This window comes from Astyanax mexicanus, chromosome 17 (genome assembly GCF_023375975.1).
Source record: "Astyanax mexicanus isolate ESR-SI-001 chromosome 17, AstMex3_surface, whole genome shotgun sequence".
NCBI classification, from domain to species: Eukaryota; Metazoa; Chordata; class Actinopteri; order Characiformes; family Acestrorhamphidae; genus Astyanax; species Astyanax mexicanus.
In genome coordinates this window covers 16,495,058-16,522,186 of record NC_064424.1, presented here as the reverse complement: position 1 = coordinate 16,522,186, position 27,129 = coordinate 16,495,058, and the positions used below count along the sequence as shown (strand labels likewise).

At 40.2% G+C, this 27,129-nt stretch overlaps 1 protein-coding gene across 40 annotated transcripts; it reads left to right on the top strand.

The window, feature by feature from the left end:
* Positions 1–543: 543 nt before the first annotated feature.
* On the top strand, positions 544–27,129 carry elnb (elastin b). 40 transcript variants are annotated; one of them, XM_049466214.1, is made up of 68 exons: positions 544–942; positions 2,132–2,281; positions 2,532–2,705; positions 3,182–3,208; positions 3,318–3,731; positions 3,879–3,905; positions 4,054–4,167; positions 4,440–4,601; positions 5,028–5,054; positions 5,341–5,676; positions 6,143–6,199; positions 6,301–6,681; positions 6,782–6,850; positions 6,958–7,005; positions 7,090–7,140; positions 7,223–7,255; positions 7,726–7,803; positions 8,045–8,086; positions 8,187–8,357; positions 8,450–8,476; positions 8,618–8,923; positions 9,012–9,041; positions 9,162–9,551; positions 9,647–9,676; positions 9,981–10,373; positions 10,456–10,485; positions 10,710–10,835; positions 10,920–10,949; positions 11,120–11,455; positions 11,545–11,574; positions 11,721–12,071; positions 12,160–12,189; positions 12,281–12,307; positions 12,996–13,067; positions 13,614–13,643; positions 13,757–13,972; positions 14,076–14,108; positions 14,196–14,402; positions 14,522–14,554; positions 14,747–14,854; positions 14,952–15,008; positions 15,094–15,201; positions 16,294–16,344; positions 16,534–16,557; positions 16,633–16,692; positions 16,811–16,894; positions 17,040–17,060; positions 17,165–17,191; positions 17,320–17,346; positions 18,050–18,064; positions 19,225–19,272; positions 19,387–19,653; positions 19,696–19,716; positions 19,780–19,830; positions 19,928–20,104; positions 20,431–20,481; positions 21,432–21,479; positions 21,577–21,711; positions 22,030–22,068; positions 22,153–22,242; positions 22,924–22,983; positions 23,751–23,894; positions 23,992–24,045; positions 24,978–25,019; positions 25,147–25,206; positions 25,317–25,373; positions 26,632–26,682; positions 26,821–27,129. In XM_049466214.1, exons 1-68 carry the CDS (start codon positions 864–866, stop codon positions 26,865–26,867), a joined length of 7,191 nt encoding a protein of 2,396 aa, XP_049322171.1. In that variant the 5' UTR covers positions 544–863; the 3' UTR covers positions 26,868–27,129. The 40 variants fall into 40 exon arrangements, with proteins under 40 accessions (XP_049322171.1, XP_049322168.1, XP_049322162.1 ...); XM_049466211.1 differs by having other exon boundaries at positions 5,341–5,529; positions 5,590–5,676; positions 19,387–19,830; XM_049466205.1 differs by having other exon boundaries at positions 5,341–5,529; positions 5,560–5,676; positions 19,387–19,830.

Sequence of the window (27,129 nt, the reverse complement as noted above, 5' to 3'; positions counted from 1 at the left end):
ACACTTCATGATCATACATGCACACTGTACAAGTGTTCAGTGACCTAGTGAATGTGATTTCAATATCTCCTGTCTCTTGCATTTCCCCAGATCTCTGCATAACAGATAAGTTGCCAAAAGGAAACTGTAATTTCTGACAAAGTTTGTTAATCAAATCAAATACATGACATATCCAAGATATATATTTATAATCTGTGTGGTCAAGTCTCAGTAATCTATGAGATTGAAAGTTACATGCTCAATATTTTTCCATCACTGATATGACTTCGAGGATTTATCAGGAAATGACACTTTGGAAACAAGTAGAAGATTGCTGGAACCCTGCCAAACCCCTGTTGAGGTGATAAGGAGTCTCTAATGGTTAGAGACTGACTAACATGTTCTGAATGTAGCTCATGCAAATGGAACCTAAAAAATAGCCTTATCTGGACTGCAACGTTCTCTAGAGCAGTAGAATGAAGAGAAATGGCATGCTCTTGGAATTCATGAGAATATCTGGCAAGCAGAACATTTTCTTTTGGTGGGGTGAGACGTTGGCTCTCTCTCTCACCCTTGAATAAGCACTCCAACACACACCCTCCCAAGCTGCTTTGGGGGCCTAGGTAGTGGAGGTTGAAAAAAAAAACACACTGAAGAGTATATCCAAATACACACTGTGTTAGGTCTGACTGTTAGTGGTCCATATCCTTCCTTACCTTCATCCAAACCACCCCCATCCCCAACACACACCCACACACACACCCACACACACACACACACATCACTTCCCTTCCTCCTTTTTCAAGACATGGGTGTACAACTGTGAGCTTTTGGGGGGAATAAAACCCCCTGGCCTGGACAGCACAGGGGTATTGCAGAGCAGGATGGCGAGAGGGACGGCTGCACTGGTTTTGCATGGATTTGTCCTCCTGCTGGCTGTGTGTAGACCCTCACTACAAGGAGGTAAGATGTTCTGCTGCTCCAGCATTAAAGTGTACTATACAGCATCCTCCATTAAGATGGTCTGTGTAGCACATGCGTTTTTTCAATAATTTTATCCAGTTTCTTTTTGGTTCTTAACTTCTTAACATGTAACACTTCAGGCAGGCATGCTAAAAACAAGCAGGTTATCTATGAATATTAATGCTGTTGTGTTCATTTACGTATCGATGGGAAATTTTCTGTTTTTTATGTTCAAGAGCATTTTGTGTTTTAAAATAACTATGCTATTTGCTACACACCTGTAAGCAAATGTTGAATCTATATTTTAACCCACACCTCAAATTGTGGATGGATGCAACAACCACTAATTAGTTAATAATTTTACTGATCCTAACCTTAAGTCCTAATGTTGTGATATATATGTGATTTGCCTTGGTTTGGACTGTATAATGTATTAAATAGGGATGTAAGTAAATATTGATATATTGACGCATTGTGATATTATGATTTGCAACACTGTATTAAATCTCAAAAAATATTCTATTCTGTATTGAACTCTGTCTTTAAAAACCACTGCTCTGATTGCATACAATTTAAACTTTTATTAACTTTTTTTTTTCAGTTTTTCTGCATCTGATTTTGCTATGACAGCTTTACTAAATTTGGTTTAAAATTGCTTACAATATTGATATATATATATATATCACAGTTTATTTTATTCTAACCTTCGTATGATCATACATATTATATGACTAGGTTTTGGACATTATACAGCTCTAGTATTAAATATATTGGCATGTCTACCAAATAAGTACCACCAACAACCAACTGCTCTCAGATTCTGGTTGCAATTTTGACATGTCAGACAATTTTGGCTTTATTTATTATTATATCCAGAAGAGAACTCTATATTATGTAGAATTTTTTATTACTGGTTTTATTACTGGGTACATTATTATTCTACAGGCTGTAACTGAGAAAAACTGCTTGCTTTTCATAAGCTTTCAAAACCATTTTTGTACTGGTTCCAAGGATTAGTCTTGGTATTGGTGCTTCACTAAATCAGTAGTGAGCATATCTTTTGCGGCTACATGCTTCATGTGGCCAAAGTTCTCAGTATATATACATTTAACAAATTCCATGTCAATCACCATCATTCAGTATGTCTTTCCAAAAAACTACTTTGAATAACTATGGTCCTCTGTTGCAGGGGTCTACATACCACCTGCAGGAGGAGGAGCTGGAGCTGGACTAGGGGCTGGCGTTGGACCTGGAACCGGAGTAGGGACTGGCGGTATAAGTACTGGAATTCGTCCAGGGACTGGGCCTGGAGGTGGACTAGGAACTGGACCAGGAGGAGGTTAATAGTTTTTACTTTAGGATGGAAACCAAGTGTCGTAGTGTTATATTCAACTTGTTCTACATTTATAAAAGTACAAAATGGATTAAATGGAATTAACAGACCTATAATTTTTTATTTGGTTTACAAATAAAAAAAAGTACTAAGCTGATCATATTATAGTTTTGTCTTAGTATGTAGGCCTAGTTAATGAGTAGTACAAAATCAGCAATTTATGTAGATTGTCTGCTTTACATCCTCGGGGCGGTAGGGACTGGATTTGGAGTGCCAGGAGCTGGAACTGGAGCATATGGCCCTGGCCTTGGTGCAGGAGGAGTTGGACCAGGCGGTTATGGCACAGGCCTTGGAGCAGGTGGATCAGTCCCTGGAGGGGTTGGAACTGGGGGACCAGGTGTTGGTTTGGGCACTGGAGGTCTTGGAACAGGTAGGTGTAAATTCTGAACTATGTCTTATCATATTTAGAAAAGAAACATTTAATCACATTAATTATAATATTTTGTAATCATGATTAATCACACGCTTCAATGTCTGTACTCCCTTTTATTTGGAGGAAATAAAACTATATGTGTATATATGTGTACTGTGGCACAAATGTCAAAATGGTTGGAGTAAACACGGTAAAGTTCGAAGACAGAAGCTATAATGAAGGAAATGAATGCTTCCACAGCACAGCTGAAACTTCTACTGTTTAAAAATACTTTTTGGGAGAGGGAAGCAGTGGAATGAAAAGTGAAGGGGTGTAAGAGAGTGAGAGTTAGTTATGAAATGTAATCTATAAAAAATATGAATTCAACATTGACAGCATTAGTAATGTTTAGAAATATTGTTAAGAAGTCACAAAAAACTGCAGAATTCATTACATCATGCTGTAGTCTTTTATCTTGTGTTTCTTGTTTACAGGGCCTGGTGTAAAGCCCCCCAAAACAGGTCTGTAACCATTTGTTTTAAACCTGCAGATCACAATAATTGTATGATTAAACTCTAGTATGGAACAACACTATAAGTTATTGAGAGAAATGCTTAACATTATTTCCAGGATATGGTTTCGGACCTGGTGGTGGTGTGAGTAGTGGCATTGGACCCGGGGGAGTTGGACCAGGAGGTATTGGACCAGGGGGAGTTGGACCTGGGGGCATTGGACCAGGGGGAGTTGGTCCAGGGGGAATTGGACCAGGCGGAGTTGGACCAGGAGGAATTGGACCAGGAGGAATTGGACCAGGAGGAGTTGGACCAGGAGGAGTTGGTCCAGGGGGCATTGGACCAGGAGGAGTTGGTCCAGGGGGCATTGGACCAGGAGGAGTTGGTCCAGGGGGAATTAGACCGGGAGGAGTTGGACCAGGAGAAGTTGGACCAGGAGGAGTTGGTCCAGGAGGAGTTGGACCAGGAGGAGTTGGACCAGGAGGAGTTGGTCCAGGAGGAGTTGGACCAGGTGGTGTAGGTTTTGGAACAGGTAAGGCTATCCATAATGTAATTCAGGAAACTCATTAGCATGACAACAGTCTTCTTATTTTTAGCTTTGTAATAATATTGTATTGTAACTACACAACTTCCATATTGCTCAAGCCTTAACCATCTCAATTATTCTTCTTTTAATCAGGAACTGCTGTCAAGCCTCCTAAAACAGGTGAGACTGGAAACAATTTGCTGATACATATAATTAAGAACATTTCTTTTCATCAGATCCTGTAATGAATTACTGGAATCATTTTTAAAATCTATATTAGAAAAATGCATTGTGTGGATGAGACATTCATTGTTCTCATTATGGCTAGGATATGGTGGTCAGATTATTGGCACTGGAGGACTTGGCACTGGTGCACTAGGAGGAACTGGACTCCAGCCAGGAGGAGTTGGGACAGGGCTTGGTGTTGGCTTACGGCCAGGAGGTGAGAAAACATTTTGTGTGGGTTGTAAACCTAGAAACATTTTTCTTTTACAAAAACTAACATTATTTGTATTGCTTAGCCAAACCATATTTAAAATATTTTACAATGCACATGATTAACAATAATCTAGGGAACAAATTCCTGGAAAGAGAATAAGTCTAGTCCTAGACTTGTTTTCCTTTCAATGGAGATTTCCCTATTAAAAGTCCAACACTAGGCCTGATTCTTGTCTGGGAAACCAAACATATTTTTGCTGTTCGGTGTGGGCCTAGGTACTGGATTAGGTGCTGGTGGTGTGGGTCCAGGTGGAGTACTTCCTGGTGGGTTTGGTCCTGGAGGAGTAGGAGGAGTGGGTCCAGGTGGAGCGGGTATTGGAGGTCTTGGTCCTGCAGGAGTAGGTCCTGGTGGTTATGGAGCTGGTGGGGTTGGCAGAGGTAAGACATGCTTATATGGTATCCTGTGTACCAAAGTGCAGTCCTGGAATTTTAGAATGGCTTAAGCGTGAACAAAAAGGGTCATACTTCAACAATTTGTGCATTGTTTTTAAATTCAGGAAGAATCATTTTATAGAATATCCTTCTATCAAAAAAGTCAAAACCTGTAGTGCATTTATTTCTTTTGCTGATACGTTGTTTGTATTTAAATGCACTTGCTCCATTTCTGTCAGATAAAATACTAACATTGATAGAATAATGGTTTCTGAAAACCTTTAGAATTAATAAAACAGATAAAGCATACCATACTGACTTCATTTGATATGTAGTTAATGTAGCCCATGCTCTCATAGTTACTAGACTATAAAGAATGTACGTTGTTAAATGTTTCCCCCCAAAATACAGTGTTTTCTTATTCTATTTTAGGTATTGGTGGAAAACCTCCAAAACCAGGTAAGTAGCTGACTGTATGTTTTGTTTTTTTTTCCTTTCAAGATGTAATATATGACGCCTTGACACCCAACACCTTTTTTAACACATCCTCTGTAGCTAACCAGAAAGACAAAGTAACTGTGCGTTAGGATTTTCTGAAAATATTGTATTTGATTAGCTATATCTATTGTTTAATACTTCTCAGTGAAAATTGTGGTCGGGTATACCCAATCCTGTGCATAATATAATATTAAAACTAATAATACAAACAGAATTTTGTAACATATTGTTTTTGTGTTGTTTGGAGGTTTTGGCCAGTATGGAATTGGACCAGGTGGAACTGGTATTGGACTTGGCCCAGGCGGACTTGGCCCAGGCGGACTTGGCCCAGGCGGAGTTGGCCCAGGAGGAGTTGGCCCAGGAGGAGTTGGTCCAGGAGGAGTTGGTCCAGGAGGAGTTGGTCCAGGAGGAGTTGGCCCAGGAGGAGTTGGCCCAGGTGGATTTGGCCCAGGTGGATTTGGCCCAGGCGGAGTTGGCCCAGGCGGAGTTGGCCCAGGCGGATTTGGCCCAGGCGGAGTTGGCCCAGGTGGAGTTGTCCCAGGAGGAACTGGCCTGGGTTTTGGTCCTGGTGGAGTTGGAACAGGTAAGCAGCCTTTACATTGCATTTACTCAGTTTCTGTGGTAGTAAATTGGTAAATTGCTTACTTGATAACACTGTAAAATTTACATGGGAATGTAAGACAGGACACAGTTTATTGCATTTATTGCAATTATGACAAGATGCCATGCACTTCCTGGCTCTGATTTAGCAACACAGCAAATGGAGAAAGAAATCATCTGTTGGCACAGAGCAGTGCAAGTCTAGTCTAGTAACTATTTGGTCCTGCAGTCCAAGAGCTATTAATCAGTGCAACTCTAGTACCAGTTATGTTGACATGTAATGCTCATCCCTAAAGATGTTCAGGTCTAATCTGTTAAATGTTAGTTTTTAATAAAGTGTACATTAGGAATAATCTGTTTATAGCAGAAATTGGAATAAATGTACCAATAAGGAATGCTTGTACATTTTCTATGTGAATCTGATTTAGTGGTTTCTGGTGATAATGTAGGATTTGGCGGCATTGGAGGCCTATACCCTGGAGCTGGCCTGAAACCACCAAAAACTGGTATGTGATTAATTTTTTTTGTACTATTGTAAAATTCTTGTACTATCAATGCAACTGAGTAAATTACATTTAAAAAGCATTTTAATAAAAATCTGCATTAGGTGCAGGAGTTGGACCTGGTGGAACTGGTATTCGTCCTGGTGGCACAGGTGTTGGCCCAGGTGGTGTTGGATTTGGCCCTGTAGGAGCGGGAGTTGGTCCAGGTGGTGCTGGAATTGGCCCTGGAGGAGCGGGAGTTGGTCCAGGTGGTGCTGGAATTGGCCCTGGTGGAGCAGGAGTTGGTCCAGGTGGGGCTGGAATTAGCCCTGGTGGTGCTGGTACTGGCCCTGGAGGAGCAGGAGTTGGTCCAGGTGGAGCAGGAATTGGCCCTGGTGGAGCAGGAGTTGGTCCAAGTGGAGCAGGAATTGGCCCTGGTGGAGCAGGAGTTGGTCCAGGTGGAGCAGGAATTGGCCCTGGTGGAGCAGGAGTTGGTCCTGGTGGAGGTATTTTATGTTCTGCACTATTCAATTACATTGCTTATATTTTCAGGTGAAATAATAATGTATGTATTTAAAGTCTGTCACTGATTTTCTTGTGCCCTAGTTCCTTTTCTGCCACAGTCTGGACTACCAGGTCGCAAAATTGGCAAGCCTGGGAAAGCACCAGTTCCAGGTGGTTATAAAGCTCATATGCTTCATTTGGCATCATACCAGATTTCACGCGAAACTCTACTACTTCTATGTTGAAAACGCAATGTTCTTATTGTTTTTTTAAATTAGGGATTGGTGTTCCTGGGTTGTACCAGGGTGGGATTGCCCCGGGGCAAGGTGAGTACATTGCTGAAGTGCTTAATTTATTATTTTTTTCTCAGTGAATGCTAGACATTCAGACATGTTTTTTTTTTATCACAGGTTTTGCTGGTCAAGGCATTCTGCCAGGTGTAGCTACTGGATCTCAAACTTGTGAGTTTTTAATACAAAAAAAACATTTGTTAGACTTTTTTTCATCTGATCATCGCTGACCGTTCATTTGTTCCTTCTGTAGCTCAGCTTGGTCAAGGAGCACTTGGAGCCAATGGTAAATATGTTGTATTTCTACAGGAACTAATCTCATATGTATCCTATGGCCAGTAGAAGCTAAATAATGTACTAACCTGGAGAATATGCAAACTGTACTGTCCACTGTGGGTGGTAATGCCTTCTATGACATATTGCTGGTATCCACTTGACATGACAATGTTTAAAAATATCTTTTGGCACCCACTATCAGACCTTACACAAACTGATAATTAATATCACCTTGTCATGAGCATGCTGGCCAGTTTTCAGCCTCTCTCACAATAAAATATTTCACAATTAATGTGGACATTCCCAAGCATAGTGACACTTCAAATCAGTTTACATACTGCCATTCCATTACGTTTGGCATGTCAGTGTATCTATGAGCGATATAAACCATATATAAAACAAAACTATATGCTGTAATAACTTAAAATGTGAACTGACCTGTACATATTAAAGTAAACGGTAATGTATATTTCAAAATAGGTGGCCGAGGAGGCTTTGGAGGTCAGCAGCTTCCAGGGGTGATTCGTGGATACCCACTCATTTCTCCAAAGTCTGGAGGTATCGTAATGCACAACATATGTAGCAGTTCTAAATATTATATACCCTTCAAATGTTAAAATAAAGCAGACTATATGAGTCTAAAGAAGAGACCTACAGTTTTGCATGTAATTTATTATCTTATTTATTATGCTATACTAATAAACTTGGAAGTCTGCATTATTCTATGAATAAATTCTGCTTTTTGTATATATATTTTTATATATATGTATATATATATTGTGCCATATATCCCCTGCAGGACCTGGCTCAGCTAAATCTCAGGCTAAAGCTGCTAAATACGGCAAGTGAAGAACTTCATGAATACAGATAATATTGTATAAAATTAATCTCACATTGACCCCATATTCTTAGAATTCTTAGAAATCCATTTTTACCAGCAGGGGTTGGAGCAGTACCCGGTGCTGGTGGTGCACTCGGTGTAGGAGGCATCCCTGGTGTTGGTACTGTACCTGGTGCAGGTGGAGTTCCTGGACTTGGTGGTGTACCTGGAGCAGGTGGTGTCCCCGGACTTGGTGCTGTACCTGGAGCAGGTGGAGTTCCTGGAATTAGAGGTATGCTTAGTGCTGGTGGTTTACCAAAACAGGTTTTATCATGGGTTATCAAAATAAAATATATATACATTTTATATATTTACCCTTTCCAGGAAAAGCAGACAAAGCACGAAAGTATGGTAAGAAAAAACATTAATAATTTCTCATGTGGTAAAACAGTATAATTTCCTGTATAAATTTCTAGTTTTTCAAAGCCTTCCTTACAGCCTTTTTTTTAAATCTGCAAATAGTAATGGTAATTTATGATAATAATCTTTTAGCCTCAGGGATTGGAACAGGTGGGTTCCCTGGACTTGGAGCTGGTGGGCTTGGAGCTGGTGGACTTGGAGCTGGTGGGCTTGGAACTGGTGGACTTGCAGCTGCTGGGCTTGGAACTGGTGGACTTGGAGCTGGTGGGCTTGGAGCTGGTGGGCTTGGAACTGGTGGGCTTGGATCTGGTGGGCTTGGAGCTGGTGGGCTTGGAGCTGGTGGGCTTGGAGCTGGTGGGCTCGGAGCTGGTGGGCTCGGAGCTGGTGGGCTTGGAGCTGGTGGAGTTCCTGGGTCTGGACTAGGAGCTGGACCTGGAGGTAGCTTCTTCATATTATTTGTATGAGATAAACTAAGACAATATTATTTCTTTTTACAGTGACTGATATATTCTTTTTAATGTTTCAGGATACGCTGGAGCCAAAGCTCGAAAATATGGTAAAAACACTTAATATATTCTTCTGTGCTTATTCAGGTGATGTCCAGTTATATGGTAATATTTTGTGTATTTCATGTATGGATTTTATGCATAATTCTTACTGCCATTCTGTGTTATAGCTCAGCTTGCAGGTGCAGGTGGGCTTCCTGGGTCTAGACTTGGAGTAGGTGGGCTCGGAGCTGGTGGAGTTCCTGGCGCTGGACTTGGAGCTGGTGGGCTTGGAGCCGGTGGAGTTCCTGGCGCCGGATTTGGAGCTGGTGGGCTTGGAGCCGGTGGAGTTCCTGGCGCTGGACTTGGAGCTGGTGGAGTTCCTGGCGCTGGACTTGGAGCTGGTGGGCTTGGAGCTGGTGGAGTTCCTGGTGCTGGACTTGGAACTGGTGGGCTTGGAGCTGGTGGAGTTCCTGGCGCCGGATTTGGAGCTGGTGGGCTTGGAGCCGGGGGAGTTCCTGGCGCCGGACTTGGAGCTGGTGGGCTTGGAGCTGGTGGAGTTCCTGGCGCCGGACTTGGAGGTACCTTATTTACATTGTTTGTATGAGATACATTATGAACCATGACCAACTTTATTTTTTTCACAGTGACAAAATGTTTCTCTTTAACCTTTTAGGATATGCTGGAGCCAAAGCTCGAAAATATGGTAAAACACTTTCTTAAATACTTAATCATTTCCTAAAATAAATTTTTAATCCCTTGCTGATTTTGTAAGTTTACCCCCTTACAAAGAGAAAGTGACAGAATATCAGCAAAAATCCAGAGAAACCCTTGTTGGCAAGCACAGAGCTCAGATGTTTTTGTAATTGGTCACCAGGTTTGTGTAGATCTCAGAGGGTATTTATTTTACTTTTCATTCAGGTGATGTCCATTTGTAGAAAAGTCAGTTATGATGTCATATTAAATTATATATATATATATATCGTTCCTATTGTCATTTTGTTGTATAGCTCAGCTTGCAGGTGCTGGTGGGCTTGGAGCTGGTAGAGTTCCTGGGTCTGGCCTTGGAGTAGGTGGCCTTGGAGCTGGTGGAGTTCCTGGGGCTGGTGGGCTTGGAGCTGGTGGAGTTCCTGGAGCTGGTGGACTTGGAGCTGGTGGAGTTCCTGGGGCTGGTGGGCTTGGAGCTGGTGGAGTTCCTGGAGCTGGTGGGCTTGGAGCTGGTGGAGTTCCTGGGGCTGGTGGGCTTGGAGCTGGTGGAGTTCCTGGGGCTGGTGGGCTTGGAGCTGGTGGAGTTCCTGGAGCTGGTGGAGTTCCTGGAGCTGGTGGGCGTGGAGCTAGTGGAGTTCCTGGGGCTGGTGGGCTTGGAGCTGGTGGAGTTCCTGGAGCTGGACTTGGACCTGGGGGTAGCCTACTTATATTGTTTGTATGAGATACAGTATAATTACTGTATTATATTGACCCGATTTTATTTTTCTTCTGTTTCAGGATATGCTGGAGCCAAAGCTCGAAAATATGGTAAAACTTTCTTAATGCAAATATTTTCCTTAATATATATATATACATTTGTGTTTATTCAGGTGATGTCCATCTTTTTAGAAAAGTCAGTTATGTTATTGTGTTTATGAACTTTAATATATAGTACTAAGTAACCTAATTATATTTTACTTTTAATTTTGATACTATTGGATGTTTCATGCATTTATCGTATGCATTATCCTTATTGTTATTTTGTTTTATAGCTCAGCTTGCAGGTGCTGGGGGAGCTGGAGCTGGTGGGCTTCTTGGGTCTGGACTAGGAACTGGTGGCCTTCCTGGTGCTGGACTTGGAGCTGGTGGTCTTCCTGTGGCTGGATTTGGACCTGGAGGTAGCTTATACATATTCTTTATAATAAATACATTACAAACTTAATCAATCTTTACTGACTGATGATTGATTTTTTCTGTTTCAGGATATGCTGGAGCCAAAGCTCGAAAATACGGTAAAACTTTCTTAATACGGTAACAATAAATTTCTCTGTGCTCATTCAGGTGATGTTCATTTAAGTAAAGTCAGTTATGGATTCATGTATTAATTATCTTTAATACATATTAATAAGTAAACCAGTTATATTTGACTTTTAATTTTCATTATTGTCATTCTGTGTTATAGCTCAGCTTGCAGGTGCTGGTGGAGCTGGAGCTGGAGGGCTTCCTGGGTCTGGACTTGGAGTAGGCGGGCTTGGAGCTGGTGGAGTTCCTGGGGCTGGACTTGGAGTAGGCGGGCTTGGAGCTGGTGGAGTTCCTGGGTCTGGACTAGGAGTTGGTGGGCTTGGAGCTGGTGGAGTTCCTAGGGCTGGACTTGGAGTAGGCGGGCTTGGAGCTGGTGGAGTTCCTGGGTCTGGACTTGGAGTTGGTGGGCTTGGAGCTGGTGGAGTTCCTAGGGCTGGACTTGGAGTAGGCGGGCTTGGAGCTGGTGGAGTTCCTGGGGCTGGACTTGGAGCTGGAGGTAGCTTATTTATATTATTTGTAGATACAATATAAACAGAGAGGATTTATTTTTTTTTAATTACTGATTTTTCCTTATTAATGTTTCAGGATATGCTGGAGCCAAAGCTCGAAAATATGGTAAAACATTTTTTTATGCAAATGAATACTCGTGTTCATTTAGGTGATTTTTAAAAGTCAGTTATGTAGTCATATTTATTAACTTTTTTGAACATCTTTGTAATTAAACTGATTATATCTGATGTGTTATATCTGATGTGTTATAGCCCAGCTTGCAGGTGCTGGTGGAGCCGGTGCTGGTGGGCTTCCTCAGGCTAGGCCTGGAGCTGGTGGTGTTCCAGGGGCTGGATTTGGAGCTGGTGGGGTTCCAGGGGCTGGACTTGGACCTGGTGGAGCTGGTGGATTTCCAGGGGCTGGACTTGGACCTGGTGGATTTCCAGGGGCTGGACTTGGACCTGGTGGAGCTGGTGGAGTTCCAGGGGCTGGACTTGGACCTGGTGGAGCTGGTGGAGTTCCAGGGGCTGGACTTGGACCTGGTGGAGCTGGTGGATTTCCAGGGGCTGGACTTGGACCTGGTGGAGCTGGTGGATTTTACGGGGCTGGACTTGGACCTGGAGGTAGCTTACTTATATTGTTTGTATACGATACAAACTAAGACCTTTTTTTTTTTTTTACAGTGACTGATTTTTCTCTTTGATGTTTCAGGATATGCTGGAGCCAAAGCTCGAAAATATGGTAAAAACATTATTTGATGCCAGTTATACCATCACTTAAAATTTTATGCATATTTTATATGCATAATTTTAACTGTTTTTCTGTGTTATAGCTCAGCTTGCAGGTGGAGCTGGAGTAGGTGGACTTCCAGGTGCTGGACTTGGAGCTGGTGGGGTTCCAGGGGCTGGACTTGGAGCTGGTGGACTTCCAGGTGCTGGACTTGGAGCTGGTGGACTTCCAGGTGCTGGACTTGGAGCTGGTGGACTTCCAGGTGCTGGACTTGGAGCTGGTGGACTTCCAGGTGCTGGACTTGGAGCTGGTGGGGTTCCAGGGGCTGGACTTGGAGCTGGTGGACTTCCAGGAGCTGGACTTGGAGCTGGTGGAGCTGGTGGACTTCCAGGGGCTGGACTGGGACCTGGTGGAGCTGGTGGAGTTCCAGGGGCTGGACTTGGACCTGGAGGTAGCTTACCCGTATTGTTTGTATAAGGTACAAACTAAGACATTTTTTTTTACAGTGACTGATTTTTCTCTTTGATGTTTTAGGATATGCTGGAGCCAAAGCTCGAAAATATGGTAAAAACATTATTTGATGCCAATTAACTTCTTAAACTCTGTGTGTTTCATGCGTTATGCATCATTTACGCATCATTTTTATTGTCATTCTGTTATAGCTCAGCTTGCAGGTGCTGGTGGAGCTTTAGGAGCTGGAGCATTTCCTGGAGGAGTACCTCGTGGAGGGCTTGGGACTGGTGATCTAGCAGGCAGAGGACCTGGAGGTGCTGTATATCCTGGTGGAGTTGGAGGAATTGGTGGGCTACCTGGTGGAGGTGTTGGAGTATTACCTGGTGGAGGTGTTGGAGTATTACCTGGTGGAAGGACAGGAACTGGAGTACCACCTGGTACTGAAAGAATTAATAATGTTGTATTAATAACTGGGTAGTTAACTTGATATTCCACACTAGGTCACATAGGGTCTGGTAGGCTTGTCATGATAATTATGTTTTGGACTTAAATTAACATAAATTAACATGACGTCACTCATTTTTGACGACCTTGGTATTGCTTTTGTGTTTATTTGCATCTGCACTGAGAGAAGACAGGCCAAATAGTTATATTTTAAAATTACAATAAAATCATTTAGCTTAATACGTCCTGGGACAATTTGTCGCCCATAAAAACTGTTATCATGACAGAACTATGGATTTCATTGACATTTATCTTTAAAAATAATGCTTTGAGTTCTGATCTTAAGAAGAATAATAGACTTTCAATTTTAAATCATTTTAAGAATAAAGTTGATGTCTTTGCTAATTTTTTTTTTTTTTTTATATATATGATGTGATATACCTTGCAAGGCCATACCTGAATGAACTGGCAACTCGCTATATTGATGCATCACACAAAGCTGCAAATAACTAAAAATATTTTTTGTTTGTTTGTGGCAGGATATGCTGGAGCCAAAGCACGCAAATATGGTAATGGTAATAAGATTTTTTTGTGGAATCCCAATAAGAATCCATGCAAGAAAAATGATGCAAAACAATTCTTATTGACAAGACCATTTACAGTAGATATTTACTCCTAACAGGCCTTCCAGGTGGAGCAGGTGGGACCGGACTACCTGGAGGCTTTGGTGGGGTTCTGGGTGGAGGATTAGGAGGACCAACTGGTGGCGTTGGTACTGGGGGGGCTCCCATTGGTGGAGTTGGAACTGGGGCTGGTGGATATGGACCAGGTGGAGTTCCTGGCGGTGGTGTTTCTCCAGGAGGGATATCACCTGGTGGCTATGGTCCTGGCACTGGAGGTACTCAATTTCAGCCTTGTAATTACAGTATGTATAGTGTCTTAATTGCTGTAGTGTATTTACATATATTTACATATATTTTCACTCCGTATTTTCAATGCAGCATATCCCGGGGGATCAAAAGCACTTAAATATGGTAAGAAAATGTACTTCGTTTAGTGTTTACCATAACAGTAGTGATTTGCAAGTCCGAATACTTATATTTCATTGATTCCATGTGCAGGGCGTGGTGGTGCTCCAGTCTCAGGTGTAGGTGGACCATTTGGAACAGGAACTGGAGCTGGTCCTGCTGGAGGACTAGGAACTGGGGCAGGACCTGCTGGTGGATATGGCCAAGGCACTGGATTTGGTCCTGGTGCTGGATATGGACTAGGCCCAGGTGGTATACCTACAGGAACAGGAGTCAGAGGAGGACTTCCAATTGCTGGGGGTAAATCAAAGTTTAGGCTTTAATGTGGTTCCAATTTATATCAATTTGTTTACTCATTTTACTTCCATCATCAGACAATTTATCTTTAATGTACCATATACATATTTTATTCCTAACAGGATATGGACCAGGATCAAAAGCTGCTAAATATGGTATGTCTTACAATATACACTCTATACACTCTATTAGTTTTCATAACACACATTAGGTTTACTTTTAAGGCAAACAAAGTCTGATTTGCCAAATCAAATTCAAAGGCTACTCTTAGATAAATTGTAATAAAATGTATTTTATTGAGATAGTATATGTTAGACCATTAATTACCATGTATCTAATTCAACCAGGTCAACCAGGAGGTGGATATGGAGGTGTGCTGGGTGGAGCAGGATCAGTGCCTGGTGTAGTTGGAGCTGGAACCACAGGAGTTGGGACTGGAATTGCAGCTGGTACAGGTGAAAACTAATCACTGGAAATGTTGACATTTTTGCATGTTTAACTATCGACAGCTAATAACTAGATCTGTGGATGATCAATAATATTTTTTTCCAGGCATTGCAGGTGGGGCTGGAGGTGTACCAGCCACAGGAAGCAAGGCAGATAAATATAGTACGTTTGGTGTTCCCTTTTATTTATACAAATATTCAATGCACTTTTTAGAAGCCAACCAAGAATGTTTTCAACTTGATTGCAGAAGTGCCCGGTGTTACCGGAGGAACACAAGGTGGAGCTGTCATCCCAGGCAGCACCCCATCCACATCCACATCCACAGATCAGAGAAATAGAACAGGCACTGATAGAGGTAATGTGTTCAATGTTATGTCAGTTTAATTATGTTTGATTTGCATGTTATTGTTGATTAACCCTCATATTTTGTCCTGGTTAAATGTGACAAATCTAGAAGTTTTCTTTCTCAAAAAATGTTTATTAGTTTATTTAATTAAATAATCATTGATGACTTTGTCCACATTGGGTTTCTAAAGGCAGAACATTAATTTTGATCATTTTCATTTTGATCAAAATTAACTTTTCAATTTTTTTCTGTTGTTCTTGAAATTTCAATTTTGGATTCAATGCTTAAAAAACATATAATCTTGTTCAATTCTAACATATGCAACTTTGTTAGAAATAGCATTATATATTTGTCATACCTAAAATAATAGTAATAAGCTTTTTATTTTACAATTATCTCAGGTTAATTAGATCTGGAGGCCCTATTTGAGTAATGTATTAATCCAAATATGGGAAGAACTACTTAGAAGAGTAAGGGAAACAATTACTTTAAGAAATAAAGGGCAGACAGTCCAAAAAATGTTAACTATCCACAAATGCAAAAAAGACCAAAAACGTTCTGATGAAACTGGCTCTCATCAGGAACGCCCTAGGAAAGGAAGACCAAGAATTAACTCTGTTGTTCATCAGACTTACCAGCTTTAGAAACCTCAAGTTAACCACAAGTAATCACCCCATATAAGAGCCACCTAAATGCTTCACAGAGTATTTTGGTTTTATTAACACTTAAGTAAGTTACTTGTGTGTGATTCCTTATGTGTTTCTTCAGAGTCTGAATTACTTCAATATTCATATAAAATATAGGAACAAAGAAAAAAACAAAAACACTTACTGAGAAAATTGCCTGGTACAGTACATAGCAAAAAAATTAAAATGATTGTTGATTTATCAAAACATTAGGCAATTCTATATGCATTAATGTGGGAACATAAAATTAGCAGATTAACCCAGCAGAAGGGTTACATATGATCCTCTATAAGCCAGTGTAAATTTCCTACTGCTGTCCTGTGGTTTTAGAAACAGAGCTATAAAACATCAATATCTATAAATGTAGAAGACAGAAAATACAATAATAGTACAATCTATTTATTTTTCTACCAAGTGGGGTCTGGTGCAACTGATGGGAGAGTTAATGGAACTGGAGAAAGACCAGGTGAGTAACAAAGATAAATAAATTCAGGATACATATTCAGTTTTTAGACATGTCTCTTGTGATGAGTCACATGATGTTAATAAGACCCTATAGGTATGGGCAGTGTGTAATCCTCTTTGTAAGACTTTTTAATAGGAGTTTTATGAATTTGCTGAATTGATCTTGAATTGCTTTTTTTTTCAAATTCAGGTGGAACTAAACCTCCAAAGTTAGGTAAGACTGTTTCAATTTATCTTACAACAAATTTCTGTTGTTAAATACAATTATTTACAATATACCTTTCTCCAGGAGAACCAGGTGGACCAATAGAAGGATCTGGAATTGCCATTGGAGGTGGTCCAGGTGAAGGTACTTATTAATGTTTTCATTTCTACATGTTAATGTATAAGACATGAAGATGTACAGTGTGTTGATATAAAACATGTTTGGTAAAATGAATTTATGCATTCCATATTTTTTTATGTAGGAGTTAGTGGTGGACCCACTGAAGGAGACGGGTTTGATGGGGTTGCTGGAACAGGAATACCCATCTTAGCTGGTAGAAAACCAGGTATTGCTTTGTGTTTAATCTGTGGATTTGTTTTACTTACATTCAAAAGTCAATTCTGACTCTGATCTACTCTAAGCAACATCATTAACTCACACTAAAATCACAGTATTGTGATTAAAAATGTATGTTTTTTTCCATATTCCAGATGCAGGTGGTTTAATTCCAGGTTTGTAAATTAACTTTTATTGACTTTACAATCATTTGGATAAAAGACTCTTATAACATATACTTTTCTATTAAACTAAACTGCACTATTTTCTTCTTCTGCAGGTGGAACAGGAGCGCCGATACCAGAAAGTAAGACTGTTTATTCTCTCTAAAGATTATTAAAATAGAAGTTTGTGGCATTGGTGTACTGTGAGATACTTTATGATTTATATATCCGCATTAAAACCAGAAAGTGATTTTTAATATTCTCTCTGCAGTTGGTGCAGGAGTAGTTCAGCCCAGTGGTAAGTGTGTGTTCTGATACATCACTTTTTGTGGAGGCACCACATTAGCAGTAACTAATTAAGTAAGGGGTGGAAAAAGTACAGAGAACCTGAAGGGGGTTGAACTTAATTAAAACAGTGAACAAAACACCATATAAATAACCAGACAACAATATATAAATAAAAAAAATAAAAGTGTAATAGTATATTTTTACTTGTGGACGGTAGGGGTTTTTATATTTCGTAAACGATATTATACTCTGAAATATCGTGCCATATCACACCCCTAATTATCACATGAGGGTACTATTTTTTGCTGTTTTTAGCAAAAGAAAAATTCGCACTGTTCTCATTTCTATTTCTACTAGAGACAGATTATATCTGTCCAGTATCATTTATTGTACTTTAATCCTGGATAGATGGGGATATTTGGAGTGTATTATTAGTATTATGACATTCTGGATCATTGACTTCTGTTACAAGTCCGATGAAATTCTTGTATTTTTTTTGTAAGTAAGTTTCTTAGTAAGGTAATTTAGGAAAATATTTAATTTTAACAACAGACATTTCATACTACATAATACTGAAGCACAGTAAGCATAATATTTATTTAAATACAGTATGGTTCCACCCGTGCAATTTAATCATAATTAAATATGTTAAAGATATATTAACTGTACACAGCTTATATATTCTGATTCTTTCTTTCCTCTGTGTTTGGTAGCTGGTCCAGGTGAGGGTGAGTATTAAGCATGGAGCATTTCATCATCCACCAAAAAGTGTTGAGCTCCATCTGGAGGGCAGAGAAATACATGCAGTTCTCTTAGTCCTCTCCTTTATTTTTCTGTTCTCTGTGTTCACTTCTTTCTTTGCTTTCTTTTACATCATATTCTTTTCTCCAATTGACACATCTGCTTTTTTTACACTGGTGGATAAGATACATTAAAGGCTAATATTTTAACTATGTTAATAACATGCTAAAATACCTATCAATATGTCATGGCAATGCATCTATTTTATTTTGTTTGTATGTTTTGCATTAACCAAGGTTCCCGTGGGTCCTTAAAAAGTCTTAAAATGTCTTAAATTAAAATCTGGGGAATTAAGGTCTTAAATTTGCTGTAGGTATTACATTTTCAGATGGTGTGTTTAATGCCAGTGGGAAAGAACATACTAATTTTAGCGACGGTTCAGCTAACATTACCAGGGGGAAAACTAAAGTAAGCAGGGAGCTAGCTAACATTAGTGGTGAGCTGACTAACATTACCATGAGAGAACTAAGTGTAGTGGAGCTAACATGAGTGGCGAGTTAGCTACGTTACCGGGGAGAGAACTAAGGTTAGCAGAGAGCAAGCTAACATTATCAGAGAGCTTGCTAAACTACTAACGTTAGTGGCGGATTAGCTACCTTACTGTACACAATGGAGCACAATAAAAAATAAATATATAACAAATGGGAAATGTTAAGTTTTGACTTCCAATACGATACATTATTTTATACCAAAGAAATTATGACTACATTTTTTGGTCTTAAATTTTATTCATTGAGGTCTTAAAAAGGTCTTAAAAAGCTTTAAATTTGACTTTTAAAATGGTGCAAAAACTCTGATTAACTAACCAGATGCCACCTTTCACAATCATTACCACCCACTGCACTGTCCACTGTGGGTGGTAATGCCTTTAATTATGTATTCCAGCTACACACGTGACACTGTGGATGGAATGTCCCATCTATATTGCACAGACACTATCATGAGCATGCTGACAGTGTACAGCCTTACTCAGAAGATAACACCTCACAACATATACAGAGGTGGGCATTCCAGAGGACATGCCCAAGGATGATGAGGTTTCTACCTATGGTTATGATTAGGATAATCTGGGTGTTATCCTGTTCAGGTGGAGTTGGTGAAGGTCTACCAGGTGCCAAACCTCTGAGACCTCCAGGTATTTCAAACACTTTACACTAATAAACATAATAAAATAACAGGCGACCTGACATACAGTTTAAATGGCTTCAGAACATACAGAGCATTGTTGTTGTGTTTACTGTTGGTGCAGGCGGTGGTGTGATAGCTGGACGTGGGGATACTCCAAGCATTATTGGTGGAGGGCCAAGCGGAACTGGTGATGGACAAGGTGATATTACTGGAGGGCCTGGTAGTACTAGTATTGTACCTGGGGAAGTTGGAGGCGGGCCAGGTGGAGTTGGAGGCGGGCCGGGTGGAGTTGGAGGCGGGCCGGGTGGAGTTGGAGGCGGGCCGGGTGGAGTTGGAGGCGGACCGGGTGGAGTTGGAGGCGGACCGGGTGGAGTTGGAGGCGGGCCGGGTGGAGTTGGAGGCGGGCCGGGTGGAGTTGGAGGTGGACCAGGTGGAGTTGGAGCCGGACCAGGTGGAGTTGGAGGTGGACCAGGTGGAGTCGGAGGTGGACCAGGTGGAGTTGGAGGTGGACCAGGTGGAGTCGGAGGTGGACCAGGTGGAGTTGGAACAGTTAAACCACCCAAAGGTTATTCATCACTTCTTATCCAAATGTTTCTTCAATCTGGAGCTGAGTACATTTTGTTATATACGTTTTAATGTGTTAAAATGTTGCTTATCCTTAGGTTATGGTAGTCCAAGTGGAGGAGGACTCCTTGGAGTTGGAGGCATTGGTGGCACTGGAGGCCCTGGTGGAGTTGGAGGGCCTGGAGTGACAGCAGGATCTGGCTTTTTGCCAGGAAGTAGCAGTCTCCTACCAGGAGGTGTAGGAACAGGACTGGGAGCACTGAAACCTGCCAAAAGTAAGCAAACCATTAATCTGTAAAAATGATGGGTTAGATTTTAACTGACAATGGGGCGCTCTTTTTTATAATGGATTTTAATGGATTAAATATCGCATTAGACTACTTTTTAATGCCAGAGGTTTTTACCGTTCACCACAAAAAAAATAGTTTTAGGATTAATCAGGTTATGGTAAACCTGACCTAGACTAAAACATTCTGGGGCTTGTGGTTTGATTTACTACAAAAAAGTCCTAAATCATGAGAATACTGTTTAGTAGGAACATATTAATGTAGAGTGTTACTATATTTTAACTTTAAATAAAAATATTCTGTTCTTTATTTAGGTTATGCTGGAATTGGAAGTTTGGGAGCTGGTGGGATTTTGCCAGTGAACGGTAGGTTTTCATGACCTTTTCTATCTTAAATAATTTGCAGTCTTTTGTCCTATCCGGACGGGATTAGTTTCTCAGGGGGTCTTGGGGTATTTTTCTCTTTAATGGGGTCCTCTGTGATTTTATTCGTGTTTTTCTCAGACGGATTACAGGCTGAATTACCTACTGTTTGTCGCTGAACTCCGTGGTCCTCCGGTAATTGTAGTCCTGTCCGGGCGGACATCTTTGAGTTTCGTCACCTCAAGTTTAATAAAATAGCTCTTTGTCCTCTGCCATGCCGTGGGAGATCCACATAAACACAACAGCGAGTGAAAATGGAGGAGCTACTGAGCGCGACGCTATGTGACCGAGAAAGCCAAAAAACTTACTTGTCCTCCTGTTTTTCAATTGCAGTCCAGATGCAAGAGTTTAATCACTTTGTAGAAGTGTGAATTTTTTTTTTCCCCTGAGAAACTAATCCCATCCGGATAGGGTATTTATTGACCTTCTGAATTAGCTTTAAAGCAGTATTATGTAAAATGAGGCTTTCTTAATATTTGTGAAGTCAAATCTATCATGCTTTGAGCTACCTCTAAAAGACACACTTTACACACGCATTTCTGGACAAGCTGAGAGATAGCTAACCAATACTGAATGTAAATAAAAATGTAAACGGGGCAGTAACACTATGTAACAAGATTTTAAACCAATATGACTTGGTTATGCAGCATTATTAAGTTATTTCTAGTGTTGACCAGCCTGCTTTACCAAAGTTTGCATCATGAAAACCCTGCAGCAATAGAGACACTTTTCTCCCTATTGCAGTCAGTGCAGCATCACAGTGATTTTGTAGCTGTTATTTTATGCTAAATATGCTACCTAATGTTGCTTTAATGTATCCTTATTCACTTTTGCCATGAGGCTGTTTATCTCAGAAGTCAAACCACAAGCCTTAATTCTCTGGTATTTTCTAGGTATACGTTTTCCAAGTGGAGCTGCTGTGGGGAGCAAACAAGGAAAAGGTATCCCTCTGCTTAATCTATGTTTCATAATTTACAAAATATGAAGATGAGAACGTATTAATAGATTTTGTACTCTTTTATCAACGATCTCACTTAGCTTATGGAGCTCTAGGCAGACCTGGAGGTTTTGGCCCAGGAGGGCTTGGTGGTGGTGGTGCTGGAGGCCCAGGCAGTTATACAGGTGGACCAGGAGGCTATGGAACAGGACCTGGTGGTTATGGAACAGGACCAGGTGATTATGGGGCTGAATCTCATGGACTAGGTGGGCCAAGTATAACTGGAACCAGCAGTGTGTTTGTTAAAATTAAGTTACAAAATAAAACATTTTATATAATATTGGCGGTTCTCTGGAGAGGTATTGTCCTCAGTGAAAAATCTCCATGATCCGGGATTGGAAAGCTGCCTCTATAAAAAATAGGGATGTAAATCTAGATATGCTGTCTCACCAACAGATATCACTGGCTGACCTTTTTTAGAATTTTAATTTATAGCCCATAAAATATTCTGAAGGCATATAGGGCTACTAAAAAGCTTCTTCTTTTTCATCCAGGTGCTGGATATGGTCTTGGAACAGGAAAGCCACCTAAAAGTAGGTCATTAGAAAATTTATTTACATTTGCTAATGGCCAAAATAAATGTGATGTGATACAAAAGCTTATTTTTATGAAAACAGGCTACGGGCCTGGAGGAACTGGAGGTGGTCAAGGAGGAATTGGAGGAGGACCTGGTGGAGTAGGAGGTGGATTGGGTGGTCTTGGTGGAGGTATATTTTTAATTAATTATCAATGATTAAAGTACACTAAAATTCAGAATACACAACTGTTCAAAAGGATTCAATCAAACATTTTAATAATGTTGAACCAATTTGGGTGCAGATAAATGTCCCAAATTTCTGTTATATTAGACCCATGCAGCAGGTTCCAAATAATCAGCTGGAAACTGTTTAAAAAAGTTAAACATAGATGTTAGATGTATCCAAAATGATTAACTGAGTTGTAAATAAAAAATATCTGTGAAAGTTCTGAAAAAAAGCGCGAAGAACTTTGCCTTTTATTTCAGAAGTGGTAAACAAATTATGTTAAAGATAAGGAGGATTTGGATCTGGGTCCTCCTTCGTTGAGTGTATATGTGATATATGCTAGATGCTGCTGGTCACTCACTTTCATTACCATCCACTACGCTGTCTACTGTGGGCAGTAATGCCTTATATGGGGACATATTCCCGGTACACACATGACACTGTGGATCCTGGATTTTAAAAATGTCTCCAGAACGTCAGAAATAAGTTCTCAGTAATTTCCCATCCGTCTGCACCGACTTCCAGGGCTTACTTGAACTCATTGATAATTTGCATTAACTTACCATAAGTCTAGAACTATGAATGAGAGCCACCATTCATTTTAAACAGGAGGGCTTTAATGTTATCTAATGCTTTTGTCCTCAGGTTTGGGATACCCAGGGGGAGCAGACTACAGAGTAGGAGCTGGAAAACCTGGGAAATCAGGTGCCGCCTGTTTGAATACCCAGCCAGTTGTAATGATTGTTCTCTTTTGTCTGTTGTCTAAAATATATTTATTCTGAAATCTGTTGTATGAATTTCAGCATTTTTCAAATTAAAGTATAACTTTACAACTAAAGCCACTTTGGTGTTCCTTAAATGTTTGGTATTTGACACATCAATGTAAACTTTTTTTTTGTTTTAATTTCTGTTATCTCTGATGATATCAGTATATATCAGCTGAGAATCCTAAGAAAATGGTATATGGATAAGAATAACATACATCTAACAGAGCGATTCATGTTATATAAACCATTCTCATGGCTTTTATGAATTAACTCTCAACTTTCAAAACCTTTGGGACCTCAACAAACCTGTTACGGATACTCCACTTATGGAAGTTCCTATGAAAAGTGTGCAACTGTAGTGGCTTCGGTTAAGAAGACATTTTATTAAGTTAGGTATCTTGGGTTTTTTTTTTTCACTTTTAGATACTCATACTTTATAAATTATAAATAATGTACTTGTTTTTTTTGTTTGTTTATTTATTTTTGCCTCTGTCTGGAGAAAACCGTTTAAGGTACAGTTTCAAGACAATATACATAAATGAACATCAAAAAAACTCCAAAAGAAGGAACATGCAATTTAGTTTCACAAATAGTAATGATAATACGCCAATGTTTAAACTGAAGGCATTCGTGGCAGCTCACAGTTGTTATCATACCTAAATAATTTTTACCTCCTTTATTATAACTGTACCTCCTTTTTTTTAGGATATGGAGGATTGGGTGGAGCTGGAGGCACTGGACTTGGAGCTGGAGGTGCAGGTGGGGGTGTGGGTGGAGGTCCTGGAGGCATAGGTGGAGGGCTAGGGGGATTGGGAGGAGGGGCTGGTGGCCCAGCAGGAACTGGAGGAGGTATGTGGATATGTGTATGGAGTACTGATAGGTGTCCACACCCATCTGTTTTAATTTGATATAAATCTGATTTAATATATGGTCGTTCTGGTTTCAGGCCTCAGGTATCCAGGAGGTGCGGGTATTGGAGCTGGGAAGCCTGGTAAATCAGGTGCGGCATCACCATACATCCACATGATCCATGTACACATTGTGCCTCTAATTGGTAACATTTTATAAGAAGGGTGCATTTATTTTCAGTACTTACAACAGAATGTCTTAAATAATTATTAATTGACACTAGTTAAGACATTGTTTATCATTTCAATTTTTATTACAACTAATGTCTCAATTCATTATTACTTACAACATTCTTAAATATTAAACAATTAGTAATGTTTAATAATGTCTTAACTAGTGTCTATTATATTTTGTTTCTTAACTGAAAGCAGAAGCATTTCTGAATGGAGAAGGCACAAAATATTGTGTTTAATGGTACCAGTGTGCTGAAACGACCATCCATGCTAAGCCTAATATATTCATTCTAAAAAGTGGGATGTCGGGTCATTTTTCACAGGAGTTATTCTGGCCACATCACACGTCTTTACGTACTTACATCACACGTACAGCCTCTAAAAGAGGATCCGTCTCAGTTTTACTGAACAGGAGCGGCTGGTGGAGCAATGGAGACTTCAGAAGGGGAAACTCAGAGCTCTTTAGCTCATTCACTCATAGTAAAAACAAAGAAACGAAGGATTGAAGTTTCTGACTGAGCGCTCTCTCTCTCTGACTGAACATAACCTGGAATCTGACTCATCCACTCTGAAAGGAGAGCACGTCACACCCGCCCAGTTTAAAATGATTCTTCCGCATGCTCGGTGCAATTGCCCATTCTCACCAGAGAGGGCCCTAAATCCTAAAACTTATGGACATCAGTTTTAACCATTTAACAATGTTTATTACTGTCGTAAATACTGTTATTTGATGTTCCCTTACTGTAAAGTGTTACCAATTCATGTTGTTGCAGTATGTTAAAGGACATCTTAGACATGATCCTAAATCCCCTTTCCGATCTATCCGTTTTTGTTCCCTACTGTGGTACAGGATATGGCACAGGTGCCTTGGGTGGTCAAGGCTACCTGCCAGGTAGGAAATTATTATTATATTTTGGTATGTAAAAAAGTGTGAATATTGGAATAATTTAATGATTTCTCAGCACATATTTTGTAGTTGTTTGATCAGAAGGAAATTTATGTGCCGAATATTCTTACAGGAGGTGGACAGCCTGGCTATGGTGGGGGTGGTCCAGGTGGCTATCAGCAGCCTTTCCCAGGTAATAAGTTCACTCCCTCAAATTTTTTTTAATGATTGGGATTTAGCTACAGTTGATAAATAGTACATCAACAGAAATACATTGAACGCCATAATGTTCTTCCCTATTAGGTTATGGTGGAGCTGGAGCAGGAGGAGCTGGAAGTGCTCCACTTACACCTCAACAATGTAAGAACCTTCCAAATGTCAAATGTTTTACATTACATTACATTACATTGCATTTGGCAGACGCTTTTGTCCAAAGCGACTTACAATAGTGAAGTACAAAAGTAATGGAAGTTAAAGGAAAAAACATCTTAAGATAGGGCCTAAAGGAGGTCAAAGGGAAATAATAGGATAGAGGAGTGAAGGAGGGGAAGAAGGAAATGAGGTTAGAAGTAGTTAGTGTGTTAGAGGTGTTAAGAGAGTAAGTGCTCTTTGAAGAGCTCCGTCTTCAGGAGTCTCTTAAAGATAGCGAGAGATTCTCCTGATCTGGTAGTGGAAGGTAGTTTATTCCACCATTGGGGAACTCTGTATGAGAACAGTCTGGATTGCTTTGTGTGAATGTTTGGTAAAGCGAGGCGACGTTCATTGGAGGAGCGCAGCGGCCGGGAGGTAATGTAAGCCTTCAGGAGTGATCAGTGCAGGTAGGAAGGAGCCTGTTCTGTCATCACCTTGTAGGCGATTGTAAGAGCTTTGAATTTGATGCGAGCCTCAAATGTCTTGTGAAAAACTGTGCATTTCAGCCATAGGTGTGTTTATAAACTGTATGATAAAGAAATAATACAATCAAGCAGAAACCCAGCAGAATCCAATCAGAATGTGTAGTTGGCCAGTAAAGTTACTGACATTTTGGCAAGAAGATCATATTGCAGATAGAACATTATGCACAGTCATAAGTCATATTTGAATATTATAACCACCCCAGGTTTGGAATAAACTCTGCCTGGGACCTCGCAGATTTTATGTAAGAGAATTTGCTGCACCTTTAAATAAGCAAACACTCCAGTCAGTTCTAATAGAGTGCAAAATGATCATCATAAGAAATTAACAAGATAATCAATTAATCAATCAACCTTTATTTTGGCTCGGAAATTCATTTTTTAATGTAGCCAAGTGGGGTGGGGGGGAGGGGTGGAAGGGAAGTGGGAGTTGTGAGTGTGCTGCTGCTACTTCTGCTTAAAACACTCCTAATGTTAAAGGAAACACGGCTATATGACTAACAATAAATCTCTCATTGTTTGGTATCAATTATTCTGCATTTTCTTTTATTTGGACAAACACTGAAAGCTATTTTTAGGGCCTTTTTTGAACAAATATTTTCGGTTGCCGAAATTTGGTTCATCCCTACTTGTAACTCTTTTATCAATTAAGTCCAGGAAAGACATTTTCATTAATGTGTTTTAGTAAACTTAGATGTTTTACCTTCTGTTATTTTTTCTTTCAGCAAAGGCAGCCAAATATGCAGCTCTCCAGGGCATTCTAGGAGGCTATAGAGGTACTATGAATAAATGACTGGTGAATTTTATGTATTTTGTTAATGTTGTGTGCAATTTCATAAATGCAAATCAAAATTAACTTTGCTACTTTAACAGTTAGGAAAAGCCTAAAGAACATTTCCATGTGGTTATTGCAGGAGGTGCTGGGTGCCAAGGGAAATACTGCAGGAACAGGAGGAAATGAGAGCCAAGCAAAGAGAAGTGACCTCAGAAACCAGTGGTGCTACTGCCTAATCTCGAATGAACTTTGCAATGTGCACTTCCTTGTGCACTCAGGGCACAGTGTAAGCTCCCCTTATTATATTTGCACACCAAAATACAAATATAGTCATTACATCAGCACACCACAAGAGGGTATGAGTGAACTCATCAGTATATGAACTCGTATCCACTAGTTTATGGCTGGTGTACGTACAGTGTTTCAGATTAATTAGAGCGGCAGGTTG

Coding starts and splice junctions, on each gene's coding strand:
- elnb (XM_049466203.1), top strand. CDS start 864: ATGGCGAGAGGGACGGCTGCACTGGTTTTGCATGGATTTGTCCTCCTG. Junction 14,109..14,195: donor ATCAAAAGCACTTAAATATG/GTAAGAAAATGT, acceptor TTCCATGTGCAG/GGCGTGGTGGTGCTCCAGTC. Junction 14,403..14,521: donor AGGACTTCCAATTGCTGGGG/GTAAATCAAAGT, acceptor TATTCCTAACAG/GATATGGACCAGGATCAAAA.